Source organism: Podarcis muralis, chromosome 13 (genome assembly GCF_964188315.1).
Source record: "Podarcis muralis chromosome 13, rPodMur119.hap1.1, whole genome shotgun sequence".
In the NCBI taxonomy this organism is placed as follows: Eukaryota; Metazoa; Chordata; class Lepidosauria; order Squamata; family Lacertidae; genus Podarcis; species Podarcis muralis.
In genome coordinates, this window is record NC_135667.1 from 46,200,004 (window position 1) to 46,212,234 (window position 12,231).

General features: G+C 48.7%; 1 protein-coding gene and 1 long non-coding RNA gene across 4 annotated transcripts in view; one reads left to right on the top strand and one right to left on the bottom strand.

Moving 5' to 3' along the window:
* The window catches only part of LOC144325148 (uncharacterized), a 197,776-nt gene that overhangs the window by 94,844 nt on the left and 90,701 nt on the right, over window positions 1–12,231 (top strand). The gene's annotated exons all lie outside the window — the stretch shown is intronic.
* The window catches only part of NBR1 (NBR1 autophagy cargo receptor), a 29,012-nt gene that overhangs the window by 2,396 nt on the left and 14,385 nt on the right, over window positions 1–12,231 (bottom strand). For 2 of the 3 annotated variants that reach the window (XM_077917535.1, XM_077917533.1), the window contains exons 11-20: window positions 11,451–11,607; window positions 9,250–9,537; window positions 7,613–7,765; window positions 7,298–7,373; window positions 5,517–5,678; window positions 5,275–5,415; window positions 3,976–4,306; window positions 3,599–3,693; window positions 3,274–3,388; window positions 1,628–1,733 (exon numbers count right to left, since the gene is read on the bottom strand). In XM_077917535.1, the coding sequence (XP_077773661.1) occupies window positions 1,628–1,733; window positions 3,274–3,388; window positions 3,599–3,693; window positions 3,976–4,306; window positions 5,275–5,415; window positions 5,517–5,678; window positions 7,298–7,373; window positions 7,613–7,765; window positions 9,250–9,537; window positions 11,451–11,607 (1,624 nt within the window). The remainder of the gene's footprint in view (window positions 1–1,627; window positions 1,734–3,273; window positions 3,389–3,598; window positions 3,694–3,975; window positions 4,307–5,274; window positions 5,416–5,516; window positions 5,679–7,297; window positions 7,374–7,612; window positions 7,766–9,249; window positions 9,538–11,450; window positions 11,608–12,231) is intronic. The other variant, XM_077917534.1, reaches the window with a different exon arrangement.

Genomic DNA, 12,231 nt, shown 5'->3' on the forward strand with positions numbered 1-12,231 from the left:
TGCGAGGCACCACTGTATCTTGGCAATTATTAATTAAATTCATATACCACCTTTCCTTCAGGAAACCAATTTCCCCCCATTATTTTATCTTCACAACGGACAAAATATACAGGTTACTCTTCCCACTCACTCCACAGTCAGCAGCATTTCAATAACAGAAGGCTTTCACATCACTCTGGTGGGTGAAGCTACCACCTCCATTTTGATCCTGCCTATTTCTGCAGCACTATGAGGGACGCGGGTGGCGCTGTGGTCTATACCACTGAGCCTCCTGGGCTTGCCGATCAGAAGGTTGGGAGTTCGAATCCCTGTGACGGGGTGAGTTCCTGTTACTTGGTCCCAGCTCCTGCCAACCTAGCAGTTCAAAAGCACGTCAAAAAGTGCAAGTAGATAAATAGGTACTGCTCTGGCGGGAAGGTAAACGGCGTTTCTGTGCGCTGCTCTGGTTTCGGTGTTCCATTGTGCCAGAAGCGGCTTAATCATGCTGGCCACATGACCCAGAAAAACTGTCTGCGGACAAATGCCGGCTGCCTCGGCCTGTAAAGCGAGACAAGTGCCGCAACCCCAGAGACGTCTGCGACTGGACTTAACCGTCAGGGGTCCTTTACCTTTGCGATTTAAGGGATTTCTGGAATCCTTGCTGCCAACTACAGGTATGACAGGACATTTTCTACCCTCCCCATCTCCTCTCCTCTCTGACTGCATAGAGCGGGTGGGAAGGTAGCTGCACCTTTGCTCACACAGCCAAGTTCCTTTCCCAATCGCTATCTATTAATTTTTAACAGGACGGAGGACTGCGTGTGCTTGCTTCTCCCACTGCCCAGCTGTCGTCAAAGTGAAGAGAGAGCACCAGTCAACCAGAATGCAATGGGAGCAAGTAAGGTTTTCAGCTCTGGTTCTGGAGCATGGTGAGACACAGGAGGCTAGTGGCAACCAGTCCAAAGAACAAAGCAGCTCATGGCTGCAGTCTGACAGAACAAGGCAGGTGACTGTCCCAATGAAATGATACAGCACCAACTTGCTGGAGCCAAGGTGCCATCTGTGTGATGCTGCAGGTCTTCTGAAACCATTTCAAAATGGCTTCTCCAGATGGGCAAGGCCCATGTGAGCATTTGTGATCCCAATCCTTGTTTTAGGAAGCTACCCTCCTCCTTGCTTTTCCTGATAGCCCACGGCTTCCAAGGAATCCACAACTACAAGGTTGAGCTTTCAACATCCTGGCGATCACAGCATCAAATCCGGAGTCTTTTGAGCCATCCAGTGCGAGACACCAGCAATTGACCTCTTCACCTACCTGCCCAACAACAAACTTCCCTATTTTCTGTCCAGGTTTCCATCAGAGGAAGTCTAATCTGACTACGGGGACATACTCCTTCTTGTCATCCCAAGTAACATATAAACGTGAAATATTTATCTGGTGGCCAGCTCCTGGACATAACAATCCCTGGTGCCACATGTTCTCAAGTTCATTTTGCAGCCACAAAAGCTAGAAGCCTGTTTTCACGTGAACATAACACCAAATTTGTACTTGCAGTGCGGCTGTGGAGAGACAAAATATGCAAACTCTGCTCCGATCCCTTTCTCGCCCATTCCAGAGGGAGCATTATCAACCTAAGGAGCTGCCTACCTGCTCCACGGTTGGCGGTCCAGCAAACAGCGCCTTGTAAGCAGAGGCAGCCACTGACAAGGCCCCTTTCACGAGGTCACCAGCGAGGCTGTTCCCATGGGTGTGCCTGCAGAGTTAAGTTGCAATTAAAGGACATAAATAACAAAAGTAAAAGAACCGAGCGGGGTGGCTTAACAGGGCACATGCTAGGGTCTGGCTTAACGGTAAGGAAAATGGGATGCACTGCTTGGGCCAAACCTTTCAGGAAAAGAGAATGCTAAAAGGGAGGATTTCTGTCTTCTGTGCCTGAGCCTAAATAAATAAATATTCTGTACTAAGAAAACCATGATCCTGTGGACTTTACCAGCATTTGACAGTGTGTTATACCAAATAAGCCTAGTGGTTCATCTAAAGGTAAAGGTAAAGGTACCCCTGACCATTAGGTCCAGTCGCAGACGACTCTGGGGTTGCGGTGCTCATCTTGCTTTATTGGCCGAGGGAGCCGGCGTACAGCTTCCGGGTCGTGTGGCCAGCATGACTAAGTCGCTTTTGGCAAACCAGAGCAGCGCATGGAAACACTGTTTACCTTCCCGCCAGGAAGGTAAACTATTTATCTACTTGCACTCTGACGTGCTTTCAAATTGCTAGGTGGGCAGGTGGTTCATCTAGATCGATATAATCTACAGTCATACCTCATGTTGCGTCCACTTCAGGTTACGTGTTTTTGTCTTGCGTACCGCGGCAACCCGGAAGTACTGGAACGAGTTACTTCTGGGTTTTGCCACTCACGCAGAAGCGCTAAATCATGCTGCGCACATGCGCAGACACGGCGCTTCGGCTCGCGTCAGTTCCGTGTTACGGACGGGCCTCCAGAATGGATCCTGTCCATAACACGAGGTTCCATTATACTTAGAATGGCAGCAGATCTCCAACCCTGATACTAGAGCCTTTTACTTGGAGATTCCACAGAATGAATACAATACAGAAAACTTGCTGAAGGTTTTATGTCTGGATGGAACAAGTGCCCAGGAACCCTTTGCATGCCAGATTAAAAGTTCTAGAGAAAAGGGGTTGGGTATTAAATGAAAAGAAGTAATCGTCCTCTCTGAGATTTCACAAGGCATTTCCCATTCATTTTCATGCCCATCCTAGCAGCCATATTAGCTAGAAGCTTGCGCCTTATTAAAAAAACAAAAACTATTGTGTTCAAGTTGCTGAATTCCCACTATGGGCCAAATTTTTATTTGTTAAATTTCAATCCTGCCTTTCTACCAAAATGGTGCTCAGGGGAGACTAACAATAAGACAAATACAACAAAACAGCAATAAGATGCAAAGAAAGAAACAAGGCAGGTAAAACCAAGAATGATAGTCAGATGATACCAATCTATTTGCTATTGGTACAAGTCCGCTTATGAACAACAGACATCTCTCATAAAAATGTCACTGCCAGCCTACGTACTTGCACGGTGCAGTTTGCAACTCAATGAGCACACCTTGACTAGCATAAATTAAGTTTACACAGCTGTCAGTGGGCATTTTGGGTAGGAGTGGGAGGGGATCTCAAAGCATACAGAAACAGACACTTATTTTTCAGCGAAAAATAGGACAGATACCACTTGCCAACGAGATCACAACAAAATCCCAGCCTGACCCAGCTTTTGTTACCTGGAGAACTCTGGACATGTTGGTGTGCTATGTACATTCCCTGCAGGTGGAGGTTCAGGAACATCTGCTCCTTGGACCACTACAAGAGAGATATTTGGGAGCTTGAGAGCAGGAACTGGCAGGAAAGAACCAAATTACGACTATCAGAGAGATTTAATGGGGAACAGCATTACCCTTCATTGAATCTATTTAATGAAAGCAGCACCTTTCATTGATTTGCCACCACCCACCTTGAGGATCTGGAAGAGGGTGGGCTGTAAAACTAATGATTTGAGTCAGGAGCAGTTGCTAACCGATTACCAGCCTGTAAATCATAGCACAGTACCTTCTCTGGTTTGGTCTGGAACCCACCAAGAGGCGTCCTCTCCAATGGGAACACTTGTTTCTTGGGAGCTGTTGTTTTGGGGAGGGGCCAGAGATCTATTGTTACAAAATGGAAGAAAAGCAGGCATGTGGGAAGGTGTAGTAGCCAGAAACTGTAGAAAAAGCACACCCACCAAGCCTGAGCTACGCTACACATTCAAGCCATTTCCCTAGTAACACACCCTACTTAGTTCCGCCTGCGTTTGGATTTTTGTGCTTTGGTTGGCTGAAACACTAGGCCCAAACTCAGCAGCCGACCCCCTTTTTATCTCCTTCTGAAGGTTGTTTATGACTACAGAGACAAAGAAGTCATACTTTGGCTCCGGGTCCACTTGGTACCTTGCAGGCTGTGGTTCCAGGATCTGAGGGGTCAGAGGCACCTCGTCCAGTGTCTGCGAGGTGGTTAGCATGTCGTTGATACTGTGAGCTGAGGGCTGGTTCTCTCCCGCAGGGCTTGCCGAGGCCTCGGCCACTTTTTCCAAGCTGGGCTGAGAGAGTGCAGAACTGTACATAGACTCGCCTAGAGGGCGACTGGTGTCAAAACACTCTGGGAGGATGATGATGTAATCCTCGGAGGAGGTAGAGGATGCTTGGCTGCAGACTTCATCCTTGGCATCATCCTCGGTCTCTCCATCACTCGATTCCGCCCCGTCTTGCAGCAGGAGTTCCTCTAGGAAAAGCAGCGGAACAATTTGATTACAAAGACTACTGCAGCCCCTTCCTATTGATCCAACCCCCTGCAATGCAGGAATCTTTTCCTCAACGTAATTTGCTTTGTCCTATTGGGCACCATAAAAATAAGATATTCTCCACAAAAGCCTTTTCGTGCGGCTGAAAAACAATAAAAAGTACAGTCCTGTCGCCTATAGCTCACTTCCATAGATCAGCCTAAGCAATGCAGAGCTGCAAACAGAAGCTGGGAGAAATAAAATAGTAATAATAATAAAATTTTATTTATATCCCGCCCTCCCCAGCCGAAACTGGGCTCAGAGCGGCTAACAACAGTAAAATAATACAGCATTCTAAAATAAATTCATTATAAAATCAGTTCAAATCAAATTGATGGCAATCATTGGGCTAGAGTTGTGTGAAGAATTACCAAAGGAGGGGGGGGGTCAGGCTCTGCCTTGGCCAAAGGCCTGGTGGAACAGCTCTGTCTTGCAGGCCCTGCGGAAAGATGTCAAGTCCCGCAGGGCCACAGTCTCTTGTGACAGAGCGTTCCACCGGATCAGAGCCACAGCCGAAAAAGCCCTGGCTCTGGTTGAGGCCAGCCTAACCTCCCTGTGGCCCGGGACCTCCAAGATGTTTTTGTTTGAAGACCGTATGGTCCTCCGTGGGACATACCAGGAGAGGCGGGCCCATAGGTATGAGGGTCCCAGGCCATATAGGGCTTTAAAGGTTAAAACCAGCACCTTAAACCTGATCCAGGTTTAATGGAAGAGCTCTTAATCTTGGCTCCTAAGAAAGGTTTCACCACCCCCACTATCATGCTCTTCTTTGAACTTATTTCAGTTTGAATTTATCCTTCGTGAGCATGGGGATCTATTATAAGCTTTTTCCACCCATGGGGCAGAGAGACTGATACTGTCAGTCCCGGTCTCTCTTTCAAAGAAGCAAACTCTAGCCACTTCTCCTTACCAAATTCAGGTTCTTGGGCCACCTCTATGCCTTGATTCTTGGACTCTGGTTCCTGTAGTGTTGGAGAAGGAACATTTTCTATCCTAACAGGGTCCTTGTTTGGGCTGCAGTGGGCATTGTCCTGTAGTGCTTGTAGAGAACCTAAATCAACAAAAACACAGGAGCCGATCAAAATGCGAGATGGGCTTAAGCTTTTTCTGTACATGTAATGCGCTCAGAAGGATGACAAATTAAACACTCACTCTGCAACGATTCCTTCCTCTGTGGGGGCCTGTGGTCAGGCGCAGCATCCAAGGTGAGAGAACGAATTACTGTTTCACAAACAAACTGGGTCCCACTCATGTCTTCCTCTCCTTCCTCGGAGTTAGCCGGATTCTCAGCCTTCCCTTTCTTTGCCTGGGCATCTGTAGGACGCAATGTTCTCATTAGCACTCGCCGCAAGTTTTAGAACTCAAGCAGCCCTAGAAGCTGGGGGCTTGATCTTCATCCTCAGTAACCAACCCAAATTATTATACAGAGACTTGAAACAATGGGAGCCCAATGCAGTTCAGATCACCAGATAATTGGGAAGGTCCATTATTTCAAAATAACAAATGAACACAACTAAGCAAGGGCACAATTTATTACTGGGTGCGGATTTCAGCATTCTAAGAATCTCAGCTTTCATTTTTGAAAAATACATATGCTTTTAGGACTTAAGGAAGTGCTGAAATAGGCTTCAAATTGCTTGAGCCTGGTGAAATCTCAGAGACACAAGACAGGCTAAGTAAGACCTTCTAGTCTGGCAGTGGATGAAGTGTACAGTGGTGCCTCGCAAGACGAAATTAATCCATTCCGCGAGTCTCTTCGTCTTGCGGTTTTTTCGTCTTGCGAAGCACGGCTATTAGCGGCTTAGCGGCTTTAAGAAAAAGGAAACAGACTCGCAAGAACTCGCAAGACATTTCGTCTTGCGAAGCAAGCCCATATGGAAATTCGTCTTGCGGAATGACTCAAAAAACGGAAAACCCTTTCGTCTAGCGAGTTTTTCGTCTTGCGAGGCATTCGTCTTGCGGGGCACCACTGTAGCTTATTGTCCCTTCCTGTAACTAGAATAAATGTAACACACCATTTCAGGCTTCAAATTTACATGTGCTCGCCCTGCTCTCCTCCTGTATCTGGTCCCAGCCAGCCTTCTCCAGCAAGGAACTGTCATGGGACAGCGGTGACATGCACCAAGTCATGTCTGGAAGAGCAAGATGCCACCTGAAGGAACAGGAACCTGCTCCTGAGATTCCCAAAACTATTTTTGTGGACTGCCTCAAGTGCTGTGCAGGTGCAGGAACTCAAACCTGCCTGGAACTGTTCCAAATAGGCAGAAAGTGCTAAAGATTTCCTTTAATTACTTAGTGGCAAACGAAATGCACCCCACATGTTCAGTATGGCAACACAGCTCAGAGTTAAGCCAGACGGGGTTACAAATTCATCGCCTTTGGGCGCCCATGATTTGACTGGCCGGCAGTCTCGGACAGAACTATAAAAACCCTAAATGGTATCTGCTCAGGCAAAGCAATCAGGGAGTCCAAGGCAAGCAAATGATGGCCTACAGGCAAGCCAAAATTGGGGTACAGTCCTCAGCACAGCTTCAAAGCGGCACAGACGACCTCAGGTGCAGCTGCGGCAATACAAGAGGGAATTGCCAAAAGAACCTGCCCTGGTCTGCAGAGGAGCTAGTGCCAGTTCCAGGTTGGTGGAAGCTTGGGACCTATTGGTGAAAAGCTCTGAGTAGACAAGCCTCCTTTGTCTCTTCTCTACCACGGAAAGGGGCAGGTAACAAGCAAGTACCGCAAGGAGCAGGACCAGGAGTCTCTGGGGACTGACAGAGGGGTTCCTACTGAAGCACGGGTCCCGACAGGTGCCCAACGATGGCAGCTCCTCCTACTGGCCCTGGATGGAGTGCTAGACCTGCATCTCTAGGGCAGACGGGGCAAGGATGTGCCCATCACAACTACCACCAAAGGCCTCCTGGGGTTGGGGTGATGCTTACCTCCAGGAGTGTTGTGTGGCACCTGCTCCAGTTCCTGCACTATGTTAATGTCCAGCAGTTCAAAGGACAGCAGATCCTAGGAGGGAGGAAGGAAACGAAAGCATTCAAGTTAGGGGATAAAAAGAGAGCGAGAGTCCATCTCCGTCCCTCTCTGCCACGCCTGGTCAGCTAGACACCAAGTTTTATTAAGTTTAAGAGAAAACAGCCTTGCCTCACTGCAGAATCTTTGGTGTTGAAGGGCAGAACAAATGCGGAATTACAGATTTTCTGTGAATTCTCCCCGCCTCCAAGCTTGGCTCGCACCTGACATTTTACCTGAGCTGTAAGCAGGTCAACTGATGGGATGTAGAACTCTCTAGCGCTGAGGATGCTCTTCAGTTTTGGTGGAGCAGCGCGGCCGGCCACGCCTCCCGTCGTGGCACCATCAGCAGTTTGCAGAGTTTGCCCCTTGAACTTTGAGGGTCTTTCCTACAAGGAGAAAGAGAAACAGTGAAAGGACCATGGAGGTGACTCTTAAGGCGAGCAGCCTCATCCTAACTTAGGGCAAACAAAAACTCCATCTTTTTACTGTGCCATCAACATACAGGACAGTTTCTTGGGCACTAGAGTTCCATTTTGTTGCTTAAACTTCCTGGCAAAAGGGGTGCAGTGGAAAAAAAATACAAAATGCTTAATTATGGGCTGTGCCAAGAGACCAAACGAATCACAGGGACTAACGACCTTCCTCTCAATTCTCTATAGCTGACCGCACAGAATGTTTGCAGGATCTTGTAAAATCCTGCTGGTGGAATAAATACCATATAGAAAGCAAGATACAGAGTGTTTGTTCTTTTCCCACAGAAAAAGATACATCTTTCACATCTGTTCAATTACATTCATGCTCCTCTTAGGAACACGGGAAGCTGTCTAACTACCGCAGTGCTGCCTACACAGGCAGGCTTCAGGGTTTGCAATAGAAGTCATTCCCAGCCCCACCTGGAGGCAACAGGAACCAAACCTTGTGGGGCCAGTGCACACCACTGTTATCTACTCTTTGCTCAAAGAGAGGTTTTTTTAATTCGATGAAGAAGGGAGACCAAGAAAAAGCAACACAGACATGTATACGTATGAACACAGTTACTAAATGGATGTCACAAGCCTTATCTCTGCTGCTTGGGAGGCCCAACTTGCCATTGGTTAAACCGCTATGACATCACTGACTTGACTCAGACTTTCTAATCTTATTTTCCATATATAGTGGTACCTTGGGTTAAGAACTTAATTCGTTCCAGAGGTCCGTTCTTAACCTGAAATGGTTCTTAACCTGAGGCGTGCTTTTGCTAATGTGGCCTCCTGCTGATTTCTGTTCTTATCATGAGGCAAAGTTCTTAACTTGGAGCAACCACTTCCTGGTTAGCAGAGTTTGTAACCCGAAGCATCAGTAACCTGAAGCGTCTGTAACCCGAGGTACCACTGTATTCAATAAATATTTCCCACTCTTCTTTAAATATATGAAGCATGGAAGGAGAAGAAGGGAAGTCATTGGATATTTTAAAGTTTGTAAAAGTTTAATTTGAAATGAGAGAGAGAGAGGAATAGGGGTGCCTGGAGGCATGGTGGCTGAAGGAAGGTAGTTACATGAAAGTTTATGATATACACAGTGGTACCTACATTATAGTGCACCACATACTATTATTAGTGCAAATACAAATGGCCCTTTCAGCAGTGATTTGTTGGCAATAATTCAAAAAGTCTTAAGAGGAAAGTGAGCTAATTTAGCCGAGGAACTTGAATACACCTTGTTGCTGAAGGAAGGAGTGGGAAAATATATATGCAGAAAGCAGAGCAGCAGAGGCCTGAGGAGAAAGATCTAAGGGAAGGTGAAAGATCTAAGGTAAGGTGGTAAGCAGAAAGCAGAGCTGGGGGACAACAACAACTTACACAGGCTCAGGGATATAAAATAAGGGCCTCACCTCTTTCTTACAATGCGAACTGCCCTTCTGGGAAAAACTGGACACCAGTTTGCTATTCTCTGGGCAGTCTGTGTTGCAGGAGGGGTCTACCACAATGCTGCACCAGATCCGGGGCCCAAACTGCTCCCCTCTGTGCGATAACCGCCAATGAGACGTGTAGGTTCCTTCCATTGGAGGAGCTACAAACTCCACAGAGACAACCCCCTCTTGCCCAGGCAGCAGGGAGGGCACAAGGACATCCTTCCTGTCCGAGGACACCAGAGTTAAGTTCCCCCACATGAATTTCAGCTGAAGATGGAGACAGAGAAAAAAACAACAAAAGGCCATTAACTTCTTCCTGGTCCCAGCCAAGCATGTGAAGGGAGCCTCATTCACCGCAAGTATCTTTCCGCAACAAAAAAAAAATTTTTTTTAAACCTAGCTTCCCCCTCAAGTCTGTTCTAAGGAATTAACTAGACAGCTTTGGAGACAAAAAATCCGAAAGGCTGGCAAACAAAGGTGGCAGAGGGACTAAGGCTGTTCCCATATTGTTTTAGGTCAACTTGATAAATGAGGGTGGGCAGATATCTTTTAAAATAATGGTGTCCCAACCTAGGACAGGTTAAGTTTGGAACGGGTTCAGAAGCAATGTGTGCGCTGTGGGGCACAGTTAGAGCAATTTTATCTGACGGACACATGGTCTCCTACTGCGCCTTCCACACACACACAAAAAACAAAAAATCTGCTTGTCAATGCTTTCACTGTGTTTCTTAAATCAATCCTGTGGCTTTGGATTTGCTCAGCAGCAAAAATGAACAACTACGACAGGGATGGGAAAACTGTAGCCGTTAGGCTATAATTCCCTCCAGCCCCAGCCATCATGGCCAATGGTCAGGGATGATAGGAGTTGTAGTCCAGCAACATCGGGGGGAGAGGATGGACAAAGGTTCCCCAGCCCTGAACACAAAGGCACTTTGGGCTTTGCAGCTTTAGGAGTCTGGCCAATGCCCCATGTCGGTTGTTGGCTGGCTGAGAATCTAAACCAAGTCCTCACCCAAATAATTTACAGGCAGTGATAGGCAAAGGATGGCAACAGGGCTCTGTACTGAAGCCTGTGAAATAATAAGAAAGCAGTACAGTGGACCCTTGGGTTACGCTACCTTTGGGTTACGTAACTTTCGGGTTGTGAAGGCAGCAAACCCAGAAGCGTATACTTTCCGGTTTCGCTGCGCGCGCATGCGCAAAAGCGATCTGCACACCTTGTGCAGAAGCACTCTGTGCCAGCGGCGTAGTGTGGGTTGTCAGCACCCGGGGCAAGGCAAGTAATCTGCGCCCCCTAACCTGGGGCAAGGCAAGTAATTTGCGCCCCCTAAGCCGTGGATTTGCGCCCCCTAACCCTACAAATCTATGCCTATGAATGATGGTCCCTCTCTCTCTCTCTCTTTCTCATATTCCAATTGATTCCCATTTCCGCCGATCGATCCCCGAAGCTCTCACCCAGCGAAATTCGTGCGTAATTACGCTTCGCCATCCCTAATCCTGCCGCTTCCACCGGGAAATCATGACGGTGCGTTTCTCCTCTCCAAACTTTCCCCGGCCCTTTGCCGGCCGACGCAGCCCTTTTGGCTACGAGCTCCCCTCCTTCTCTGCCCGCTTCCAACCCCACCTCCCCGTCCAGCCTCCCTACCTCCTGAAAAAAGGCGCCGGCGCCAAGCAGGACACCCCCGCGGCCATCGGAGAGAGGCGGGGCCGAGGGAGGCAAGCCAATGGGCGAGGCGGGGGTAGGTGGCCACAGGGGCGGGCGCTGCCGCAGTCCTCGGGTGGGCAAGGTAGGAGCAGGCGGAGGCTGGCCGGCCGCTCTGACAATAGGGGCGGGCCGAGGGCACGACGGGGCTGGGCCCTCTGGACTCGCCCCCCCCCAGATGTTGCGCCCAGTGCGGCCGGCACCCCTGGCACCCCCTACGCTATGCCACTGCTCTGTGCATGTGCAGAAGCGGCGCCTCATGTTGCCAACTTTTGGGGGTACGTACAGACCCCCGGAATGAATTAAGTTCGTATCCGGAGGGTCCACTGTATGTTGTGCTTCTGCAGGGTGTCTTTCTGTTGCTGCTGAGTAACCAAAAACAGCACCTACAAATCTGGGCTGAAGAAACTGTGGGGAATAGGGCATCGCTTGCAAGGAGATCTCAGCTCCAGCACATACCTTAAGCACTGGAACGCACCTTAGTGTCAGAGCTCCACTCCATGTTGCCAGTGTTCCTCATGCGCCAGTGTTTGATGAAGGTCGTCCTTGGGTGCAGGCGAGTTCCGTCAGGAAGGTTCTCATCCACAAAGGCAGCGCTCAGCGTTGGGACAATGACTGGGCAGCCCTGGAGGGGACTGCAAAGAGAGGGGAAAGTCAGTACAGTTGCTTATCTCAAGCTGAGAGAAGGAAAGTTCACTCCCTCCGCTTATGGGTGGCAGATCTAAAGTTTAAAGGATCTGCATTTGACAGAAGTTCTAAGCTGCAATCTACTGCTGACTCTCCGAAGCAGAGTGTTCTTGAGAGGTAGGTCTAAGAAGGGACTGGGGATCTTGAACAGGGGATCCTCAGCAGCCCAACTTATAAATCCCGGGGGGCGCTATCCAATGCATCTGCTCTGCAAGTGCAAGCAACTTGTGCTAGTGGAATGTACCGTATTTTTCGCTCCATAAGACGCACCTTTTTCCTCCTAAAAAGTAAGGGGAAATGTCTGTGCGTCTTATGGAGCGAATGAACTGGGCGGCAGAGGGATCCCTCGGCTACCGCTGCAGTCGTCAGCTGAGGGATGCCTCCGCAGCCGGAGCCATGGCTCCCGTCCGTCGCTCGCTGTGAAGCCAGCAGAGCAAGAGCGGCTGCGCAGCTATCGTTCTTGCTCTGCTGGCTTCAGCAAGAGTTGCGCAGCGCCTCTTGCTCTGCTGGCTTCACAGCAAAGTGGGAGGAGGGATGGATGGGAGCAAACAAAGCGAGAGCCGTTTACATGG